The 23,818-nt window shown below is 45.6% G+C and overlaps 1 protein-coding gene across 3 annotated transcripts in view; it reads right to left on the reverse strand.

Moving 5' to 3' along the window:
• Positions 1-23,818, reverse strand: part of Abcc4 (ATP binding cassette subfamily C member 4) — a 203,061-nt gene that overhangs the window by 49,267 nt on the left and 129,976 nt on the right. For 2 of the 3 annotated variants that reach the window (XM_041672868.1, XM_041672857.1), the window contains 4 exons: positions 20,804-20,883; positions 4,246-4,396; positions 1,774-1,893; positions 371-481 (listed from right to left, as the gene is read on the reverse strand). In XM_041672868.1, coding sequence (XP_041528802.1) covers positions 371-481; positions 1,774-1,893; positions 4,246-4,396; positions 20,804-20,883 — 462 coding nt within the window. Of the gene's footprint in view, positions 1-370; positions 482-1,773; positions 1,894-4,245; positions 4,397-10,431; positions 10,574-20,803; positions 20,884-23,818 lie in introns of those variants that run through there. The other variant, XM_041672877.1, reaches the window with a different exon arrangement.

A 23,818-nucleotide genomic window follows, 5' to 3' on the forward strand; every position in this document is an offset into this window, starting at 1 on the left:
ACCCATGTGCACAGGGACATCAGCAAACTAAGAACAGTCCCAAGGCTCAAATACAGAGCCCTAGGGTGGACAAAACGTTAACAGTAAACTTGGGTCTCATCTCCAGGCTACCAGATCAGGAATTTTCAGAATGTCATTGTTTAGACCTCGGTTCGTTCTAACAAAGATAAAAAGAACTTATCCAGACTCTCTCACTGGTTCACACTGCATGATCCTACCCACCCTGACATGTTGTAAAAGCTTTAACACACTTTATTAGAACCACACAGAACGCACCATTAGACAAGGTGGCAAGAGTTTAATTTAATAACTGTAAACACAGCTATAAATTGTAATCATACCATAAATAGTTATTCACATCTGCACTTACTTTTTGCCAGAATCAGGGACCCAAAGGCAACGACGATGACAAAGACGGCACAGATGGCATCCAGACGCACGGCAAACCATCGCGACGTTGTCAAAAACAAGAACCAAGCCTCTGGATTTGGGAACCGTAACAAGCGCAGTGAGTAAGTACAAAAGCCATGTTTAACTGCGGTGAGCATGAGGGGCACTGAGATGTTGAAACAGCAGGGCAGCAAGGTCTCACACTCAACATTTCTAGAAAGTCAAGAAATGCAAAGCAACATACGACGCATACCTCAAACAGCACAGAGGCTTTGCAAAAAAAGAAAAGAAAAAATAATTGAAAGGTAACTAAGAGCTCATGAGCAGATATATAATAATAATAAAGAATATGGAAAAATGGTCTGCTACTTCTTAAAGTACTGGGCTATAATATGAAGCCCACCTGCTTATAGGTTGACTTTCCAGTTCTACAGCGAAGCACACAGCTCCCTCTTCGCCTCCGATACTTTCCTTACTTCTGCACACACTCGGGTCAGGGATGGGACACCCTCAGGGGCTGTATCCAGTTGACTAGCACGCTAAAGGAGCCTCATGTAGTTTTTTAACATGCCCTTGTGTCATCAAAACACAATAAAGGTAGGGAAGATTTTAGAGACTTGAAGGGAATCCTGAAACTTCTGGGAGGAAAGAACTCACATGAACACAAAGAATCATAGATGGTTGGCAATTGTCAGTCATATCTGTTACCTACCCTGTGCATATCAATTGAATGGTTACCTATCTATGGTCCATGACCAAGAACACCAATTGAATGGTTACCTATCTATGGCCCATGACCAAGAACACCAATTGGATGGTTAGCCATCTATGGCCCATGGATCAAGAACACCAATTGGATGGTGAGCCATCTATGGTCCATGACCAAGAACACCAATTGGATGGTTAGCCATCTATGGTCCATGACCAAGAACACCAATTGGATGGTTAGCTATCTATGGTCCATGACCAAGAACACCAATTGGATCTATGGTCTATGACCAAGTAGAGTCCTGCAGGACAGCCACAGTCCCTGCTGACATCTTGCTGGTACTTGCTTCCATGCTTATAACAGCAAAGAAAGGAGATGCCATGGGGACAAAACAGCATTCACTGCAGGAAACATTTGGCAGGGGGTCGTTTGCAAAATATTTCTGCTGACTGAGGTCCTAAACTTAAGACAGAGAGCCATAGGACACCAAGATGGAAGGATTGAGCAAGCCAATCAGAAGAAAGCCAGACATGAGGAGATTCTGAAAGGGCTCAGAGCCCAAGAGCAGAAGGAGAAAGCATGAGGCCAGGAGTAGGCAGAGGGCGCCTACAGGCATCCAGTCCAGGGCAGCAGGCGCCGCCGGCTTCTGAAAACACCGCCTGGAATGGACAAACCTGAATGCAGGTCCTGATGTGCATCGAACAGCTCCTGGAACCGCTCTTCCGCTCGATACGCCCGGATGGTCCAGAGTCCCTGCAGGGACGATGACAGGTGGGAGAACACGGGACTCCGAGCTGCGGAAACACAGGCAAACACAACCAAGGGCTCAGCGCAGCTGTGTGCGTGGCCTCCCAGGCCTCCTGTGCTCCAAGTGTAGACACTGAAGCACCAAGCGGAACTCCTGGGGCTTCCTAAAGGGCTCCAGGTTTCTACTCAAAACACTGCCAGAAACCTGAGAAGTCCCTTCTCCCCGCCCCCAAATCCTGGGCATTTTAAAGACAAAATTGAGTGCTACTCCTGTTCAGTTCACCTTTGACCGGAGTCAGGTCTAGCTCCCTTCAGTAGCCCATCCTACACTTCCCAGCTATTTCTTTGGGAAGAAATTATTTTTCACCGATTATTTTAAATTTTGGCCAGTAGGGTTCTAAAAACATAATTTCACTAGAGGACTTATCACAACACATTAAAGCTAGACCTATATAAACCTTTTGAAACCCCCTCTTAGAGTGTTATTTTAAGGGCTGGCACATAGCTACCATTTCCCAGTAACTGAAAGGGTACCTGACACAGACAACAAGAAAGCCGTATGGACAGGGCCTCCTGTGCGTCCCAGAGATGCTTCCTCTGTCCACCAGTGTGAGAGCAGTCCTTGATGGTCACCATGTGTCTAGGTGTCACACTGCACTTGTACCCACACCACTGACCCGGATGGGACATCTCTGGGCTGGCCGTGACCCAATTGGAAGCTTACTCTCAAGGTTGAGACTAGTATGACAGGTGTCACTGTCCCTTCTTCTCCAGACTCCCACTGTAGGCCCAATGGTTTCATTATCTTATCAGAATTTAAAAGACAAATTCCCCTTTACCTGTCTTTGACTATGGGGAATATATATTCTGCAGTGGGGGTCAGACATGTGGGCTACCCCCTGTCAGGTGAGGATGGTTCCCTGACAGGCTCACTCTACCCTGCTAGCGTACCTTCAGGATACCAGTAAGTGCTACGGGAGACACAACATTCTATGACTGCCTTTGGTAGTGGCCAGCAAGGACTTCCTATTGTCTTTAGAGTCTATTCAAAACACAGATTAGGTTATGAGAAAAGAAAGTTTGCTGTATTGATGAGCTACTTCTTCTCCTCCTTCTTCTTATCCAACACTTCTTGGCTCAGTTATTATTATTATTATTATTATTATTATTATTATTATTATCATTATTATCATTATTAGTAGTAGTAGTATTAATCATCCAACACTTCCTTCCTGGCTCAGATTTCAGAAAGTTGAGCTGGCTTTAAATTGTTGTAGCAATTCTTCATCATGGGCATTTTCTGGTACAAATATCTTCCTTGCGGGGGCTGGAGTGATGGTTTGGAGGTTAAGACTGCGACCCGTCCACAGGACACAAGTTTGGTTCCCAGCTCCTCTATCTGGCAGCCCACAGCCACCTGTAACTCTATGTCCATGATAGCCTCTTCTGACCTCCAAGAACACACACGTATTGATGCACAGGCACCCACATAAATAAATAGTTTTTTAAAAGATTTAAGTATCTTCCTTCTTGACCCATTTTTGGCTGTCGGCCTTATACATTCTTAAAAGCAGGACTTCTATTTATCTGGCTTTTAATTTTAATAATAATAAAATATGCTTGCACATTCATAATGAGATGGGCTCCCGATAGCTCATCTTCTGTGGTTACCTACAGAATAGAGTGATTAATCACAGAACATTCTCCTTCTTATCCCCACACTGGGAAGAGAAATGGAGCAAAAGAATGCTGTCCCTGCTGCTGCCGGCATAGCTGAGTCTCTGCAGCCTTCCCCCAAGTGCTGCCAACAATCAGCACAGAACCTGAAAGTATCAACGCCTACTTTTCTGAAGAGCCAACACCAGTGATGAGCACCAGCTGTCTCTTTCCAGTCCTTGACTTCCAGCACCTGAGGACAGTTGGGTCCCTCTCTCCACTTTCCTTTACTGTTCCTCCCTTCGTCACTTAGGGAAGAAAACTTCCCGGATTACTCTCCTTCTAAGTTAGTTCTGACCCATGCTGCAAATATCTTATTCACCAGAAAACGTTTCTTGCACATCTCCTCTGCACGCGTGAGGAGGGACGGCGTGAGTGACAAGGGGGGTCCTTCCTCAGGCGGAGCATTAGTCTACACACGGCTTCTACCCCTTTCTCCAGGTTAGCTGCAAAGTCACACTTGGGATATATGGGCCGCAATGATTCCCGAGGGCTGTAATAACCATGCTCAGTTGTGGAATGAATGCTAACCCTGGAGAGGGCTGCGGGAGCAGAGTCAGTCTGTAGAATTTCATGGATCTTCTTCACCACAGTTCTCCTTAATCACGGAAGCTGGATGCATTCACCACGCCCACCCGAGCTGGATGAGTTTACCACACCCACCTGAGACCCTCAGCACTCACTTGTGGACTCCAGGCGCTTGACGTCCCTTGACGTCTCTAAGAAGTATCTCCGAAGGATCAGGAAGAGGATGGCGAGGGGAACCAAGGGAATGAGGATCCAGGGAATCACTGCAGCCGCCACAGCTATCACACTCACCACAAGTAACAGCGTCTGGAACAGCAAGCACAGCGACAGGGCCTCCTTATTGCCGGAGCTGCAGAGAACCGTGCCCACCCCGGGAAGAAGAAGCATCACGGTACCCGTGCTAACACTGAACATGCCTGCGCAAGGCTCAGATGCTTTAGACGTCTTTGGACACTCTCATTAGCAGGGCCACTCAAACACGAACCTGAACTGAGATTCCCCAACCACTATGCTAAAAGCTTGGTGTGTTTCTATTTTTCATTATTTTCCCCTTTCTCGGCATTCTCAAATGTCACTGAGTTCCCAATGGTTATACCAGCCTCCTCCATGGTGACCGGTCCTCAGCCCCAGTGGATAGAGACGAACACCCTGCCCAGCTCATGAAACGGAGAGAAAGTCTAAAAAGTTCAAAGGTGCTTTCCAACAGTATACCAATTCTTGCTGACTGGGCAAATATTTTTTAAGTTAAAATATGAAATTTTGGAAGAAAAATTACCTTTAACCCTCCAAAGGGAAATGACTTATGGAAAAAGGAGTAAACTTAATTTTACCAAATATGTAAAATCTTAACAAAAATGAAGTGGGCTATTTTGCATTTTGTGTACCTACACGTGACAGTGATCAATCCCACAAAATCTCCTCAGGAGGATTTACCGTGAGGCTGGGTGTGCTAGCATCTAACAGAAGGCTCAACCCTTGTGAGGCTGAGACAGGAGGAACTCCACCAGACTGAGGCCAGCCTGGGCTACAAAGTTATTTCCCTGTGAGCCTGGGCTATACAGACCCTGCCTCCAAAGGCAAATGAATAAAACCAAAACAAACATACAAGAGTTTCCTTTAGAATATCATATTTTAATAATACAAATTTTAAAGCCATTTTTTTTCCCATAGGAGCACTTAATGCAAGGGCCTGTGTGGGCTTTTGGTACTTATCTCCCCAACTGCTCTCAGTGTTGGGGACGTTCCAGGCACCTATCCGCAGCTGACTTTAAACGTAACTCCATGGGGTTCTGTTGCTGCAGGTCTAGGACGCATGTGCCAAGGAGCATGTTTCTATAAACAGTAGTAGAAATGTAGTCTAATTTTATGGGAGCCATCTCTGTTTTTGGCTCACTCCATCCCTGAACTCTAACTCCTACCTGTCCCAAGCCCAAAGTCAGGATACATGTTTACACATAGCGCCACCTAATCGGTATACGGTACTTTTTACTGTTTGTTTACAGTATTAAGAATAAACCCAGGCTCGAGTAGCTCACACGTGAGAGCGACTGGGGAGCTTTGAATCTGTGTCAGCACGGCTGCAGAGTCTGTGCCAAGCTGCCATGAGTGTGCCCTGCCTGGTCTGCCTTCCGCTCTTCCCGATTCTGTGGGAGGTCAGTCTCAAGTGCTGTTAGCAAACCGGGACTTGCTTCCTGGCAAGATCTCCGTCTGATTTACCAAAGGGAAAAATGATGGTTTTTATCAGCCAGCTGTCTACTGATGTATGTATAAAAGGGCCTCTTTTATCTACTATTTTGGGAACACGTGAGATAAAAGAAATTGATCTCCGAGTGGAAAAGAAAATACCACAACAAACAGTGCGGCTGGGCAGTCCAGGGTCTTAGGGAGGCCCTGAAAGTTTGAACAGCACTTAGACTGTGAAAAGTATTAAGAAATAAATATGCAAATCCTATCGATTAGATTCATCACCCTCCAGTGCTGCGGTAGCTCCTTCTGCTCCTTCAGCCAATAGCCTTTAAGATACCAGGATGTGTCCACACAAGGGGCACGGAAAAGAGCATTACATGTACGCCTCTACCGCCCTAAACCCTGTGCCTGCATTCCGTCAAAGCTACAACCTACATACAAAACTGCACCCTGTGTGCCTCAGAGTTCAGAGGTCAGCTCTGGTTCCCAGGACTAGTGTCTCTCGTTACAGACCTCACAGGGGGTTAACACCTGTCTCCTGACCTCTGCTAACAGCCATCTCTGTGAAGGCAGAATATGGCACGCTGGCACGCCCGATTTGTATGCGGTGTTCTACATAAGCCTCTCTTTAGAGATGAAGCTTTTAGATTTGCAGACAGCCATCCACAGCTGCTCTAGGCCCTGTGTTACCTGTCCGTCAGCTCTGTGTTCTAAGTCAACGCTAACAGCACTGAAAAGAATGGTTTCTCGGTTATAATCTGTTTGCTGAGGAAAAGTTTCCTTTGACCTTTTTCCAGTGTTAACGCTTTTTATAAAACTCAAGGCTTCGACCTGCAGATTCTACTTTGGACACAAGTTTAAAACAAAGGTAAATAACGGTAAACATGCCAGGCAAAAAGACTGTCACTGTGAACACTGAAGCTTTTAATCCAAGGACTCATAAAGGAAACTATTTCTTCAGAAAAAGAGGCCAGGGAGCTGGAGAGATGGCTCAGGGGTTAAGAGTATTTCCTGCTCTCAAAGAAGACTGGAGTTTGGTTTCCAGAAACCTGCATGAGCCTCCTGCAACTCTAGCTCCAGGAGATTCGACGCCCCCTTCTGGACTCCCCAGGCACCTACACTCATAAGTGTTCAGACACGGACAGAAACATAAACACACAAAAGCAAAACAGGTCTTAAAAAAAAATAAATAAAAGAAACCTTGGTCAAATTATCCAGGAGATAAAGACAGCTTCAGAATATGATAGCAAAATCTGACAGCATTTACAAGAAACAGATAAACACAGTCACATGGTACAAAATTAGACAGGTTTATTTCAACAACGGTTAGAACAAACTAACAACAACAACCACAACCACAAAACTCAATGGAAATAGAAGAGTCTGTGATGAGCCACCGAGCAGATGATGGCCCATGGCTCTAATACTAGGGCCAATTCTTTCCGGCCATAAAGCATGTATCCACAGACCTCAATGACCAAAGTGCAGAGCGTATCTGACTTCAGTGGATTAACAATAACACAGAAACAAGATGACTATCAGGAAAATCCACTGCACACCTCTAAATAACACCAGCATTAGGAAAACACAGTGAAAATCGGGCACCAGCAAAGTCTGAAAGTTGCAACTAACGTTACATTTGGAGGTAAACATATAGCTTTAACTTTTTTTTTTTTAAGTAAAAAGGAAGTTTAACTACCAAAAACTAGATCTTGAGGTAGAAAAGTGGGTAGGGAGATGGCTCAGTTGTCAGAGCATCTTATTGCCTTCAGATGAGCTCGGTTAATTCCCAACGCCCACATGATGGCTCACCACCATTCACAACTCCAGTTCCAGGGCACGTGACCCCTTCTTCTTATCCTCCACCCATCCAGAACACACCTGGTGCATATACATACATGTAGGCAAGACACACATACACTTAAGATAAAGACCAATACAGACATTTTAAAAGAAGATAAAAAACAAGCACAACAGGAACAAAAACAGGAAAAGGAAAAGGAAAAAAACAGACGCAGTGGCATAGGCCTGAAATGACAGCACTTGGGAGGTGGACACGGGAGGGGCTGGTGCAAGTCGGAGGGCAGCTGGATAGAACAGGGAGCTCCAGGCTACACGGTGAGAGGCTAGTTAAAAAAAACAAACAAACAAAACCACCAAAACATCAATAACGAAAAGAAAAAAAAATGACAGCTTAAAAGAGAAAGAAAAATTTTAATGAGATAGAAAAAAAAAACCTTGGGTCTTTCAAAGAAAGAAGGAAAAATGCTACTACCACGTATCACAAGAGCTATCTCGGGCTTTAAAAGGGGATGATCAGACGCTCAGAGATAACACGTTAGATGGGAAGGCCAAATGCCTTGAGAAAGGGTGGCTAAAGGTTTTGCTAAAAGAAACAGCAACCAGCGTAATTCTATTTCAGTCTACGAATCAGAATTCGTAGTTTGAAAGGGATTTTGTGACTAATCACAGTCCTTGACTTAGACTGTTTCACTGGGGAGGCCTATGAAACAAGTCAGAAAGGGGAAATGCCGTTGTTACCAAATTCTTGGCTTTATTTTAGAAAAGAGGACTGACAGGTAGGATGCAAGGGAGACACGCCTTTAATCCCAGCACCTGAAAGTCTGAGACAGGTGGATCTCTAGGCCAGCCTAGTTCTACATAGTGGGCTCAGGTCAGCCAGAGCTACATAGTAAGTCTTTGTCTCAATCTCCGCTCGCTACAAAAGAAAAAGAAAGAAAGAAGAGGATAAAAGAAAAGAGAGGAGTGCAGAGAAATAGAACACAGACATTTTGAGAAGACTAGTTGCTAGCAATTGACCTCTGTGACTGGGGCTGGTGAGGCAAGTTTAGAATGTGCACAGCAAGCTGTTGGGAAGGCAGGAGAACTTGTTATCCACAGCCAGGGTTTCTTCTACCTCTGCTCTTAAGGCTTTTAATCCACCAAATCGAGCTGGCTAAGATAACCTGATATGATCTCCCTTACCTGAAACCAGCCAATTATAAGCAGTAATTGTATTTTCAAAATACCTTTCAACCAACACCTTGGTTTCTGTTTGAGTAAACAGTTGGGATTGGGAGCCTTAGTCTGGCCAAGCTGACACACAAAACCAACGATCACAAACACAAGTCCCATGCTAACTCTCTCCTTTTCCTGAGGTCAGTATAATACCAGATGTTTACAAACGATTACAAGAGATGCAAAGTGGAGACCCACGTCTTTGCTGAACAGATAACCCACGATGTGCCAGTATGGCCTTCTTCTAGAGTAAAGAGAATGACCGTGACTATCTGAAGAAACTCAAAAATCCTTCGTCAAAATTCAATACCTATTCTTGACTTAAATGTTTTACACTGTTACCAAATTAAGAATTAAATGAGTCTTTCCCAGTCTGATGAGGTAACTACTTCAACACAGAACAACCCCTCCCCACGATGCACAAGTACAACTAACACCCCCATCAGTGAAGAAACACAGAAAACATCCCCCTGAAAGTGTAAAAAGGCCTAATCCAGTGGATCTCAATCTGGGTGGAAACCCGGTTTAGGGGTTAAACGACCCTTTCACGTGGGTTGCATATCAGATATTTGCATTATTAACAATAGCGCAATTACAGTTATGGAGTAGCAATGAACAATTCTGTGACTGGGAGTCACCACAACATGAGGAACTAACTGTATGAAGGGTTGCAGAGTTGAGAAGGCTGAGACTCACTGCTCTAACAGCTTCTACTCAGCGCTGTATTAGAAGCTCCAGCCACAGCAATAACTCAAGGAGAGCTTTCAGTATCGCAAAGGGAAAAGTGACACTCATTACACACACACACACACGCACGCACGCACGCACACACACACACACACACGCACGCACACACACGCACACGATCACACACACACACACAGTTTGGAGACAGGGCATCAGTAGGTAGTCCTGGCTAGACTATAAGTAGCTATGTAGAGCTAGCCACGAACTCATAGAAATCCACCTGCCTCTGCCTCCTGAGTGCTGGGATTAAAGGTGAGTATCACCTATCAGCACATTCAGCAAGAGACCATTCTTAATTGCAGAAAATGCAAAGTGAATTTAGGATCAATGATATGCTAGCAATATGCATAAAATCTGCTATCTCTATATACTAGCAGCAAACAAGTGAAAAATACTTAAACAATCTCATCAAGAGAAACAGAAAGCACTACACACTACATACAAGTGACCAAAGGAACACAAGTGATCTCTACTGAAAATTATAAACACGTCTGAGAAAGTTAAGGGAGACCTAAATACGTGGACAGATGCGCCGTAACAGTCCATGTGGCCAACAGAATGATGGAATCCATTAAGGACCAGATTAACAGAAATAAGTAAGGCTTTATAAAAAGAAACTGACAGGGTGGATTTAAAAATTAAAAGGCTAAAAATATATAAAATGATCTTGACAGAGAAGAGCCAAGTGAGATGACTCAAACCGATACAGTCTTTCTAAAACAAACAGTAGCCCAGCCACTGTGGTATCCACGAAAGAACATAACCCCATTCCCTTGTATGTGTGAGCATGTGCTAGAAAATGCATAGTCACAGGGTCAAGAATGCTGTATTTGGGGTGCATCCAGAGTGGGGAGGGGGGTCCAGTGCAAAGATTAAAAATCAACGTGTACCTCAGGACAGACACAGCTCCTGAGCCCTGGATGATAAGTCTCTCAGAGTCTGGATCCTGCACCAGGAGGCAGAAGCTGTACCAACTGCTTCAAGACTGAATTCAGACTTCCAGAGAACACGCATCGGAATCCAGAGAGAGGACTGGGGAAGACAAGCAAGTTGTGAAATTCTGAAGCAGGAGAAGTTCCAAGACGCTACTTCTGATGATGAAGAACCATGTTCCAGGTCAAATCAAAAAGACACATCATATGTAAGATGGAAAGTACTGGGGTCAGGAGACAGCTAACGACACGGTGAGGTGCGCGCGCGCCAATCTGACAGCCTGAGTTTAACCTCTGGGATAAGTGCAGTCGAAGGGAGAACTGACTCCCATGAGTCCTCTGACCAACACATTTGAGCACAGACACACATGCAATCAACAAGTGTAAAAGATTATAAAATAGAAAGTACGATTTTAATAAAACAGAAGCAAGCTCACTAGATGACGTGGGATTCCCCTCTGTATGCTGTGATTACCATTAATGAATAAAGAAACCATCTTGGGCCTGCACAGGGAACAGAGGTAGGCGGGGAAAACTAAACTGAATGCTGGGAGAAATAAGAAGTTAGAGAGAAGCCACATGGCAATACACAGATTAATAGAAATGGGTTAAATTAATATATAGGAGTTAGCCAATAAGAAGCTAGAACGAATGGACCAAGCAGTGATTTAATTAATACAGTTTCTGAGTGGTTATTTCGGGGCTGAGCAGCTGGGAACCAACAAGCACCTTCCTACAACAACCAGCCAACTTTTTCTTATTCATCTCACTGTGAGAATTCACCAGAAAAAAAAAAAAAACAGACAAATACGAATACAATCAAGACCAGCAACATGCAGAGACTCTAGGGGTCTCGAATAATATGTAGTCATTTTCCCGCCCACACTTCAGACTGTCTAGGATGGCTGAGGGTATAAGGCCCCAAGGGGAGAGGCCACAGGGAATGACCGCTACTGTGTGACCACGCACGCCATCCCGCAATGCTACGGTGCAAAGTTCTGTGTTCTGAGAATACCGCCAGGCTTCAGTTCTGTTGTTTTTTAGGTCTTAGTTGCCTTTTTACTAAACTACAACCATTACCACCGCAGCACATGCTGGGATAGGTTGGAGCATCAGTTGCCAGCCTGCAAGCCTGGGAGGATCCCTAGGGGCTGTGGTCACACTACCAAGTGTGCTAACCATCTGAACAGCAAAACCCAACCCTCTTCTCTTTCACTAAGGAAAGGAATGTCTAAGAAAGCAGGCATGGGGCTCTGTGAGGCCTGTCACCCACGGGTCAAGTGTTGGTCAATATTTCCAGTGCCCTCTATGGTCAACTCGTCTGTCCGCAAACCAGGGGACCACTTCAACCGGGCAGCTGGCACCAGCACTACCTCCGAGGCTGGCATTGTCACTAACGGTTCCTTCCTTGCAAACGTACTGACTAAGAACTCTTTCGTTGATTTCTGCAAGCATGAAAAACACTGTGATTTGGTTAAAATGGATGAGCTTACTTTTAAAGACAGAGATCTTTGAAAATGAGGGCAAAGCAACCTAACCAACACCATCCTTTGTCCGAGGGAGATTTGAAGGTGGGAGTGGGGGGCAGGGGCGAACAAACCGTAGAAATCTCCCAATGACAAAGTCATTGTTCCGTGTGCTTTCTACACACTTTCCCTGACATCTCCACACAAAGCAATGCAAGGGTCAGTGGGACCGAGACAAGTCCTGGCAGTTCCACCCTTGTGTTTCTATAGAAGCTGGTGACCCAACCTATTATCCCCGAGTCTTAGGCTGGCTTTGTTCCCCATATCCAGATGCAGAGCTTTCTCTCGCCCCGCCCCCACCCCCCAGGAAGAAGCGACCGAGGGATGCCTCCTTTGCTCCTCCTTTGGCTTGGCATTTTCACTTCATAAAGCGGCAGTCAATGTGTTTTGTGTGCAGGGAGGAGGGAATGACACGTTCGGTGGTGGTCCCCACTACTGCCTGCATTGGTGGCTCAAGTAGCCTCGGGATTAGCCCTTTGTGTGCCGTGAAAGGCTATGAAAAGTCAGTTATTTAAGCTCAGTCAAGCTGCTGGCCTTATTTATTTATTTATTTTGGATGAGGGGTGTGAGGTGGGGAAGAAAGGTTTTGCAAGGCAGTTCTCCTAAATCAGTTGACAGCATTTTGCAGAAGACAGCTGCATGCAAGTTTGCGCACTCAGAAAAATCCTCCCACCCCCCAGAACCCCAGTAAAATGCCAAGTGCTATTCCTGCCTCGTAACTTCATTTTCAATTGTTTTGTTAGCAGGAAGAGCCCTGGAAGCGAGGATGTTAGCTGCCAGAACTGCAGACGAGTGAGGCCCTTTACCAGATGCTCCCGCGGACCACGGAAGCCTCGGAAATAGTATGGAAATTAGGTTAATATGAAATATTTACTGCTCAGTGGTTTATTCTGAAAACAATTGGTGGTGTGGTACTGAATAAAAAATAGCCCTTAGAATCATCAGGACCAACAAACCCAGCATCTGGGATACAAGCTCACGTGGCAATATTTATGGATTTGGTATGTGTCAGAACACATGGAAAAAAAGACGATTACCATTTATCAAAGGATTTCTCTCACTTAGGAGTAATGTTGGATTTTAAGAAGCATATCCCTTATCACTTGACAAACTCTGTTGACAGGCCACTGCCATGTAGCTCAGTGTACAGTAGATACCCAGCTCTGGGTTAGATCTCCAGACCTGGGGCTGGGGAGGAGGGTTCAGCCAGACATGATGGGAAAGAGCTGTCTGCCACTCTATCTACCTGAGAACCTGAGACAGAAAGGTCATCTGAGCCCAGGAGTTCAGAGCCAGCCGGGACGATACATTGAAACCTTACCACTAAAACACAACTACACTAAAGGAAGAAAATTACATTAAAATGATAGCAATTTATCTTTCCGGCAATCCTTAGGAAGCAGGCCTTTTCTTTTATCGTTTGTGAGTGTGTAGCTCCGTGAGGACAGAGGCGGTAAGCGGTCGACCTCAGTATGTGAGTTAGAAAAGGTGGCTTCTCGGCTCCCCCTCTCTACCACACATGACACCCGAATCTTATGCTTATCCAAGAGCCACCCTGTCACCGACAGAGTCACACAGCAGCACACTCGACCCTCACACCATTTCAACCCGAAGCTCTTCCTGAAGGACCAAGCACACTGTCTGAAGTGGTCTTCGGGGCTCTGTGGCCACAGGAAGGAAGACCGTGCGTTGGTAGGTAGACATGATTAGCCTTTAAGCGGTCTGTCCTCATCACCTAGAATTGAGAACAGCCCCAGCTTATCCGGCAACTACGGTGTGACTAAACAAGACCAGTGTTTGGTGGCCTCAGGGTTGACCTTGGGGTCAGGACGTGGCTCAGTGAGGAGGGCTGCCTAGCAGGCAGAGCCCTAGGTTCAACTCCCAGGGCCACGGACTGGGTGCACGCTAGCACAGATTCCTCTCCCAGCACTTGGGATGTGAAGACTAGGGCACACAAGGTCATCTTTGGCTACACAGAGAGTTCAAGGCCATCCTAGGAGACCTGAAAACTTATTTTAAAAAAGAAAAAGTCTTGTGAGTGCCACATACCTGAGGGATGAAGTGTCCAGCAGTGCAGACTTCCTAGTGTGTGTGTGTGGGGGGCGGGGGCAGCATTTGTTTACCCATGGCGTTCTTATGTAGATGCTCACGTGACAGTATGCCCAGTGACCTCTCCAGCTGGTCTGTGCTGGCACAATCCTATCCTTTGAGGGCTCTCCTCTCCCTGTCCTACCCACCACTACACGGTGAAGGTCTTGTACTTGAGACGCAAGTCTCTCCAAGACCTGGCCCCTCTACCCATCGCCTTTGTTGCTTCCACTGTCTTATCTCAATAATGTGCTGTTTTCCATCCCATGGTTTCACTGCAAACACCCATGCCCTGGGCTTCCTGCCGTGTGTGTCTTCTCCACTTCTGGGGTTCAGGGATGACCACAGAGCTTTGTCCAACTCCTCCAGGTAGGTTACAGAAGAATCCCAGAAGCTATGACCAAAGAATCTAGGTCAACTCAGAAATAATAAAACCTTGAAGCTTTAATTTAAAGCCACACACAGTTTCTTAGGAAATAACCAGGTGCTGAGACACCGTCAGGCTTCCTCTGCACACAGGGATGCCCCAGTACTGTGGACACTCCATGGAAATGGGCTAAGAGACCAACACGCACCGGAGGATTTTTCACCGCAGCACGGTTTGCTGGTCATCCTGAAAGTGCTGACGGTCCTGAGGAGCGCATGAGTGAATGGGGTAAGGATGGGGTCGGGGAGGTGGGGAGAGGACTCTTACCTGCTAAGACTTCTTCAGGTAAGCAGATGTAGGACAGAGGAGAGAGATGTACACAGGACACGTCTTTACAGTCCCTTCAATTATTGACTAGACTGCACTTCACAAACTATGATGGGATAACGTTATACAGGCTCAACTGTAAATTCTTTAGGAAAATAGACAAACCTGGCTACAGTGTAGAACCTTATTTAAGGAGAGGTCAGCATAGTCAAGCACAAGCATTTGTGTGCACAGTCTGTGTGAACACGTAGGCACGTATGTCTGCATGTGAGGGTGAAAGGTTAATGCTGGGCATCTTTCTTTTCTGCCTTATGTCAAGAAAGGGTTTCTCATGAACCTAAGGTGCACTGATTGGGCTGGGCTAAGCTAACTGACCATTCAGCCCCAAGGAGCCTCCTCGCTAACACCTCCCAACTCCTGCGATTACAAGCCTGGCTTTGCTCTACCAACTAGCCATCTCCCGGGTCCTGCCACAAGCATTATTCTGCACACCGTTCACCAAGCACCAGTTTTGTGGAAAGGTCATATATAGACAATTAACTGATCCTTGAGGGTGTTTATGGGCACTCTGCCCCCATCCCCAGTCTCTCTCTCTGAAAGTCAGGGTTAGGTTAAGGGGCTGGGAGTACAGCCTACAGAGAAACAGCCACTGCAGATCAGTGAAGAACATGCATGCTCTGCCCCCATCCCCAGTCTCTCTCTGAAAGTCAGGGTTAGGTTAGGGGGCTGGGAGGGGCAGCCTACAGGAACGGGAAACAGTCCAACCCCAAGGGACAGGTTTAAATAAAAAAAAAAATGTTCTCCTTTTGGGAAAAAGCCAAGGTATTTTGCAAAAATACCTAGTTACAAGAACAGTCACACAACACCCTCCCATCAATTGTGACAAATGTATTTAATTAAACTTATTACTAAAAACAGTGAGTTCTAACTATTTAATTAAAATGCTACTAAAATTTTAAAACATGGCATCTATTAATAATCTGATAGCTGCTTTATGAAAGCGTGGGACAATGGGCTGCTGGTGAGAGGACGCAAAGGGCAGAGAGAACTTGCCACCAAGCGTGATGACCCGAACTAGTCCCCAGGAACCACGTGGTGTAAGGAGAGAACTAACTCCCACAGGCTCTCCTCTGCCTTCCACATGTGACGCTCAAGAGAACAAACACACAGTAAGATAAAATCTGTATTAAGAAATAAAACAAACTAAAGTCATGCTACTGAAATGTGCCGATCATAAAAAATCAGAGTTAAACCTGTGGGTTAGTGACCTTCTCTGTCTGTCTGAGCGCTTGCATACACACACACAGGCATACACACACACACATAGGCACACACAGGCACACACACACACATAGGCACACACAGGCATACACACAGTCACACATAGGCACACACACAGGCGCACACATGCATACACATAGGCATACATGCACACGCACGCACACACGCACAGGCACACACACATACACACGCATACACATGGGCACACACACACAGACACACACTCAGCTAGTTTACCAATACATTCATCTTCTGAAGGTCAAATTCCTGCTCAGAGACTGTTGTCTCTGCTCAGTTTCTCATCTGAGGGATAGATGGTCAGATGGCATTGATATATTAATTTTTCTATTACTCCAATACCACCGAGTTTTAACCTGTAGAAACTATTTTGTCTTGATAGAGGAGTTGGCTTTAGAAATCCTGTTCATACTCAAAGGGGTCCCAATCTCCTGAGAAAGTAAAACACTTCTGAACAATACTTCCTAAGCCAGAGGTAAGCTGCCAGCCATCGACAACTCTGATACAGCTTTGTATTTTACGTTACTGTTTCTCATCTTGTATTTATGCTTTATTCAAAATGCTCTTCGGCTCTGTTCTATGCCTTGCAACAGCTTGTCGGTTAAAAGGGACAGAGCTGTCCTCCCGTGTCTATTTTCTTTCTAGTCACTACACGTGGGTATGCACCAAGAGCCCGGTCTCCCAGACGTCTCTTCTCAGCCCTCCTCCAGTCAAACATCTCACAACGATGAGTGAGCTTTGAGAAAACAGGTGTGACATTGCCGTGTGCCACCACTATAAAATACCAACAGCTAACACTTTAAAACAAACCCGGTCTGTGTCCACAGAAATACCAATCTTTCCTTGACGCCCGAGGGACAAAATTAGACTTCAATGTGGCCAGGAACTTGGTTCACATTTTAAACAGACTTTCCTGCACATCCCTGCGGTGGCATGACAGATCTCTGCCCAGACTTCTGACTGGGTTCCTCAGAGCACACGGACTCTAGGCCCCTGCCACAGATGGAGGGTCCTGTCCTCAGGCCCCACCCCTTCCATTCCTCAGCATCACGCGCAGGGGAAAACTTAAGTCCTGAACTGACTTACAAAACCAACTCAACTGTCATCATCTTTCAGGAAGCTGATGGCGTACACACGCTCGGGATCAAGCAGTTCACAGGAATGACTGTCATCACGTTATTTACTTGTAGCGATCCGTTCTTATTACCCAGTAAAGCATGTGTGTATGCCTATCTTTTGTAAGGAGGAACTAGGAGCCAATCAGTCTTTATCTGAACCTTGCTTAGCTTTCTATCACTTCTCCTGTGGACTGGGGTTTTCACTCTGGGGGCACTGCCTCATCTCCAGCTCCATCTGAACTCAACTGCTTCAGCCAAGCTGAGCACAGGAGCATCCTGGGAAACTCCCTGTACGTAGGAGGAGAAGTAATGACTTCCAGGATCTGATGAGAGACATCAAGGCTTGCAGCCTCCTGAAGTCAGCAGCAGGGTTCAGTAATGACATTAAGAACAAAGACAGACAGGAAGTTCGCTACTAAGGTCAATTTTGAGAGAAGGTTAAAAAAAAAAGAAAAAAACCTTCAGGGGACCCAGGAAACTGGCTCAGGGGATGAGCGAGGAAATAAGACCTGAGGAAACTGCAGACACCTCAGAGTCTGTGGAAGGGAGCAGGTGCTGCTATTGAAAGGCAACGGTCTCCAGACTGAATGGTTTATCTGATGGCTAATTCTCAAATTTCTTTGCTATTGTTATTGTTCTTTTTGTTTGTTTGTTTTAGTGGTGCAAGGAATGGAACCCTGGGCCTCAGGAATGCAAGGTCAGGAGAGCTACATTCTTAGTCCAAATGTTTAAACGTGTGTTAAAGGGTTGAGGCAGAGTAGACGCTGTGTTGTGAAAAGCACCCCCAAATAGCCACCAGCACCCTAGAAGCTCCAGCGCGAGGCCAGCCGGAGGGTGAGGGAGGCTGACTGTCATTTTGACCTTGGTGCAGTTCAATTCTGGAGACTGCTTAGGAATGTAAGGGGCAACCCCCCTGCCATCCGCCTCAGCTAGCAGAGCTAATAGGCTTCTAATTAATTTCCAGGAGATTGCTGTTATAACTAACAGGTTTTAAACATTTGGTTGATTGGGGAAAATGAATTGAATGTAATGTATTTGATTTGGAAAATTAGTTTTCATTCTATGTGCTTACCATAATAGTGTTTATTTTAAGTTTACATGATTCCATTAAGAGTCCCAGAACACCACTGGGCAGTTTTCCTACTGGCAGAGTCCTATCTGGCTTAAAAAGAAAAAAATCAATTTACATTTAGATTTTTGTTGGCCTTTCTTTGAGGGTAGGTTAAATTCATTGTGTGTGTATGTGTGTGTGTGGTTTTCATAAAAATCTTCGCTCAATCATACAGCAACAGGCACCAAATATTTCCAAACGATCACAGCAACTCCTCACGAGCAGCCCAGTCCATCATCAGCCTCCCAGGGAAGGCTGCCGTCCATTTACCAAGTTTTATTTGATTCCTCCTGACAGCCATTTAAACAATGAGTGTCGGGAACTGTCTCTCAAAGGGGCGAGAACAATGGCAGAGGATCAGGGCTTTTATATCGAGCTAACACTATTCTTAAAAGGAGAAAATATTCCTTCCTGAAAGGATTATGGAAGGCTCAGGAGAGACACCTGCAAGCACGGGTGTGTGTGTGTGTGTGTGTGTGTGTGTGTGCGCGCGCGCGCGCGTGTGCGAGAGAGAGAGAGAGAGAGAGAGAGAGAGAGAGAGAGAGACAGACAACAGAGCTGGATCCTGATCCATGGCCGAGTTATCCTTTATGTGAAACTCCTTTGGCAGGGACACCAGCATCAAGACTCACCTTCTTCTGGTTGATTCTAGAAACGGTCTAATGGGCACCAAAAGTAATTAACAATGGTTAAGTGTCCCAAGATTGTGTGAGTGGGTTATAGGTAAAGACCCTGGAACAGCTGGTCCAACTGAAGAACAACAAGACTAGAATTTTCTCTTCTCACAATGCTGAGAACGTTTTCTATTGAAACCGAGAATCAGGTGTATCCCTCCACGGGCGATGCAGAAACACATGAGGGATTATAATTAGGAAGGCTCACCCTGCTAAACACACAGTGGGCCAGTCAGCTCTGAAAACTCAACCTTGGCCTAGCTCTGCAAATGCTTCTAGAAGGAATTAATAATCTCTGTCAAAACATGTGTTTAAAGTTATCTGTATTCCATGGGGTAAGAAAGACAACTAACTCTCTAGATGCTTCTAGGGGATAGAGAACATAGCTAAATCCAGGAAGACTCATTTTAAAAACAAGTTCACAGAAGCAAAAGAGTCTGGTGCGTTGATCTGCCGTACAGAGACTCCACCCGTGAGCCCCAGGGGAGTGGGAAGGGAGGTCTTCACCTATGGGCCACACAGCTCGCAATCCGAGAGCCTGGGCTCCCTTTCTAGGTGACTGACAGGGATGCCAGCAACCACTGTAGCCCACTCTTGATTTTTTTTTGGTGGGGGGTGGGGCAGAGCTAATTTTCCACATTAGACAATCATTCAGTTCTTTAGATCGGTGGTTCCAGAAGCGAACCGAAGCTTGGACTTGAGTGATTGACTCAGAAGAAAGGGGGAAGGGCCCAGCAAGACCGGGTACAAATGAAGACCCTGCTGCCACTTCCTGCCTACAGGTTGGCTTCTGGAGGGAACAGCTGTAAACTAGCAGTTAGGAGACTGAAAAGGGTCGGGTCTCGAGGCAAGGAGCCACAAGCAGCTGGGATTTGAGCATATGCAGAGCCTTTGATGGATGTGTCTCTTCTCCAAAATAAACGCTCAGGGGAAAACAAGAAGATCCCCGGCCTGAGTCACTGAAAAGTAGACAGAATTAAATGACAGAAGAAAGCAAAACAAAACAGATAAAACCACAAGGAGCAACAACACTGAATAAGGAGATGAGAGACGAGGTGACCCAACATGATTCCTCTGGGCCTCAAGTTCACAGACAAAACATGTCGGAGGAGGCATTTCTGTGGGATTCTTTCTTTTTCTTTAAAGACACCTTAAGACAGAGTAATCAATGTGGAAAAGTTGCCTAGGAAAACATAAAGGACCTTTTCTGAGAAGACTTTGATCCTGTCCTCCTATTATTGGCTTAACCATGCCTGCATTTAAGGCTTTGAATCTGCAATAACCGCTCTCCTATTGTCCTTGCTAACAAAGTATTATTTGCACCTTATTATTGCTAATCTCTTCTTTGTAAGAAACCACACCTGGTTTTACCCCACCCCCTCCAAAAAAAAAAAGCAGGAAAAAAAAACAGTGCAGTAAATATTTGCCCTTTGTGGCAATACAATGCATAATTTAGTTAATCTGGGTTATCTTTCCGTGAGAGGTGATTGTTTCTATATTATGAAATGTGTTCACAGTAAGTCAAATCCACGCCAGATACCTGGGAGGCAGACGGAGAGCCACCTACCAGCATGTGGCTGCCATGAACCAACCCTGACACGCATGCACAGCCACACCTACACACACATTACTCACGCTAAGCTAGCCTCCGAATCCTAACCCCGCCTTTCTTCTACAAACACGGCCTTTTCTAAGGGAACATTACACACCTCCGGCCCCACAGCCCCGCTGCCACCCTCCTCCCCTCACGGAAAGGCCCTGGAAAAGAAGAACCTGGGCCTTCAGTTCTGCGTTTGAAAACACGACATGATTTTACATACCTGGATGAAGTCGAGAAACGTCAGGGGGAGCAAGTCATCCATATGTCCGATGTCTTTGGAGAAACGATTTAAAATTCTTCCTGCAAGCACAGAACACGAGAAATCACCCATCTCCCCAGAGAGACCCTGTCAGAGAAACAACTTGCAAACAAATCAAAACAATATATTAAATGCATATGTATTTAATCTATCAGGCATTCATATGGAATAAGCCAATGTCAGTGGCAAAGAAGAACATGGGATAATATCTAAAAGGAAACCAAGTGCCACCAAGTGGGGCTGGACTCAGAAGCACAACATGGCCCTCCATTTAAACAAAAATACATCTATATGTATATACACATACACACTCACACAGAAACGGAAAAACCTGTGACAGTATTGGCTTGGTACGGTTTAGAATGTTCTTTTATTTTTAGGTCAATCCAAGTACAAAGAAGGTAGATAAAGGAAAAAAATGACAAACACGGAAATGCATAAATTCCAATTGCTATATTAGTTTTTCTTTAATCATGAGAATTAATTTTCCTAAATGTTAATTGTAACATTTAGTGTTTTATGCCCTAGGTTCCCTAGATTTCATATGCCAGGAAAACTTGAAATGCTTCCCAGTGAGAAGAAGCATCGTAAGTGCACTACCAGAGTTGTGAGCACACTACCAGGGTCGTCGTGAGCACACTACCAGGGTCGTCGTGAGCACACTACCAGGGTCGTCGTGAGCACACTACCAGGGTCATCGTGAGCACACAACCAGGGTCATCGTGAGCACACAACCAGGGTCATCGTGAACACACTACCAGGGTCATCGTGAACACACTACCAGGGTCATTGTGAGCACACTACCAGGGTCATCATGAACACACTACCAGGGTCATCGTGAGCACACTACCAGAATAACTCTTTCAGGTGTCAAGGGGACAGCTGTAGGCTTGGACATCCAAGGAGACAAAAGGCAAGTCAGGCAGGGAAACAGAACAATACTCCACAATTAAAGATCAGTTTCTACCATCCACTGCACTTCCTGTGGAGAAGAACCCAAGAAAATAGTATATGGTGCAGGCTTCAGAGGGCATCAGTCAAAACTGGTTTCTAGTAAGCATCTATATATAATATGGTTTTAAAAAAGAGAAGTACAGCCGGGCGATGGTGGCGCACGCCTTTAATCCCAGCACTCGGGAGGCAGAGGCAGGCGGATCTCTGTGAGTTCGAGACCAGCCTGGTCTACAGAGCTAGTTCCAGGACAGGCTCCAAAGCCACAGAGAAACCCTGTCTCGAAAAACCAAAACAAAACAAAACAAAACAAAAAAAAAAAAAGAGAGAAGTACACACTGATGGGTGGTGGGTGGGTGGATGGATGATGTGTGGATAGATGGATGGATGATGTTTGGATAGACGGATGGATGATGTTTGGATAGACGGGTGGATGATGTTTGGATAGACAGATGGATGGATGATGTTTGGATAGACGGGTGGATGGATGGATGATGTTTGGATAGACGGGTGGATGGATGATGTTTGGATAGACAGATGGATGATGTTTGGATAGACGGGTGGATGATGTTTGGATAGACAGATGGATGGATGATGCTTGGATAGACGGGTGGATGATGTTTGGATAGACAGATGGATGGATGATGTTTGGATAGACGGATGGATGATGTTTGGATAGACGGGTGGATGATGTTTGGATAGATGGGTGGATGGATGATGTTTGGTTGGATGGATGGATGGATGATGTTTGGATAGATGGGTGGATGGATGGATGATGTTTGGATAGACGTGTGGATGGATGGATGATGTTTGGATAGACGGGTGGATGGATGGATGATGTTTGGATAGACGGGTGAATGGATGGATGATGTTTGGATAGATGGGTGGATGATGTTTGGATGGATGGATGGATGATGTTTGGATGGATGGATGGATGGATGGATGGATGGGTGGATGGATGGATGATGTTTGGATGGATGGATGGATGATGTTTGGATGGATGGATGGATGGATGGGTGGATGGATGGATGGATGATGTTTGGATGGATGGATGGATGATGTTTGGATGGATGGATGGATGGATGGATGGGTGGATGGATGGATGATGTTTGGATGTTTGGATGGATGGATGGATGGATGATGTTTGGATGGATGGATGGATGATGTTTGGATGGATGGATGGATGGGTGGGTGGGTGGATGGATGGATGGATGATGTTTGGATGGATGATGTTTGGATGGATGGATGGATGGATGGATGATGTTTGGATGGATGGGCAGACAGGTAGACTATTAGGAGTTTATATTGTGGCAGGCAACTCCCTGAGCTATTTTCTGGTTGATGCTTTGGCAGGCCACGGTACAGATGTGACATGAGGCCCTGGGTGTACTGCTGCCAGCACTGGGACGGAGCATCCATTGCCTCTGCAATCCTTCCAGAGCACCTGGTTCAACCCGGAAGCACAGGGTGTGCACGCCAAAGACAAGCAGGCCTCAACATTCCGAGTTGGGACACACAGGCTCTAGAAAATGTCACTTCATTGACATCTTTGGCAGGCCCAGTGACATGTCTTCTTAGTTTTAATAACACCTTCTTTAGTGACTTGTCCTGAGGATTAAATGGCCCCATGAGTGTGAGAGAATCCTGTCATGATGCCAGGCGCTTTTTAACAAGTACTGGAAAGCAAACAAAGAGGTGGAACACTTTTAGCCAGATTCTGAGCATTCTGCCCAAAGAGGAAGTACCACTGTTAAAATGCGGATTCTGCTGCAATAGCTGGGGCAGAGTCTGAATGTCTGAGGATCCCAGGGATGCCCTGTCTTCTGCTCCCTAGAGCAGGCTTGGAGAGGGAAGATTCAGTCCAAATCAGGTCCATCTGAGAAAACACTACGATTAGATAGGCAGATTCCCCCTGGATATCCCTATGGGTTCTGAGGACTAGTTTTTAACTTTGCAAAGAAATAAGACTGAAAGAAAAAAAAATTATAGCTCCATAGGTAAGAGCATTTGTTCAGTGACTGCAGG

The sequence above is a fragment of the Microtus oregoni genome, unplaced genomic scaffold, assembly GCF_018167655.1.
Source record: "Microtus oregoni isolate MIOR12 unplaced genomic scaffold, Mior012 000001F_ref0000356, whole genome shotgun sequence".
Taxonomy (NCBI): Eukaryota; Metazoa; Chordata; class Mammalia; order Rodentia; family Cricetidae; genus Microtus; species Microtus oregoni.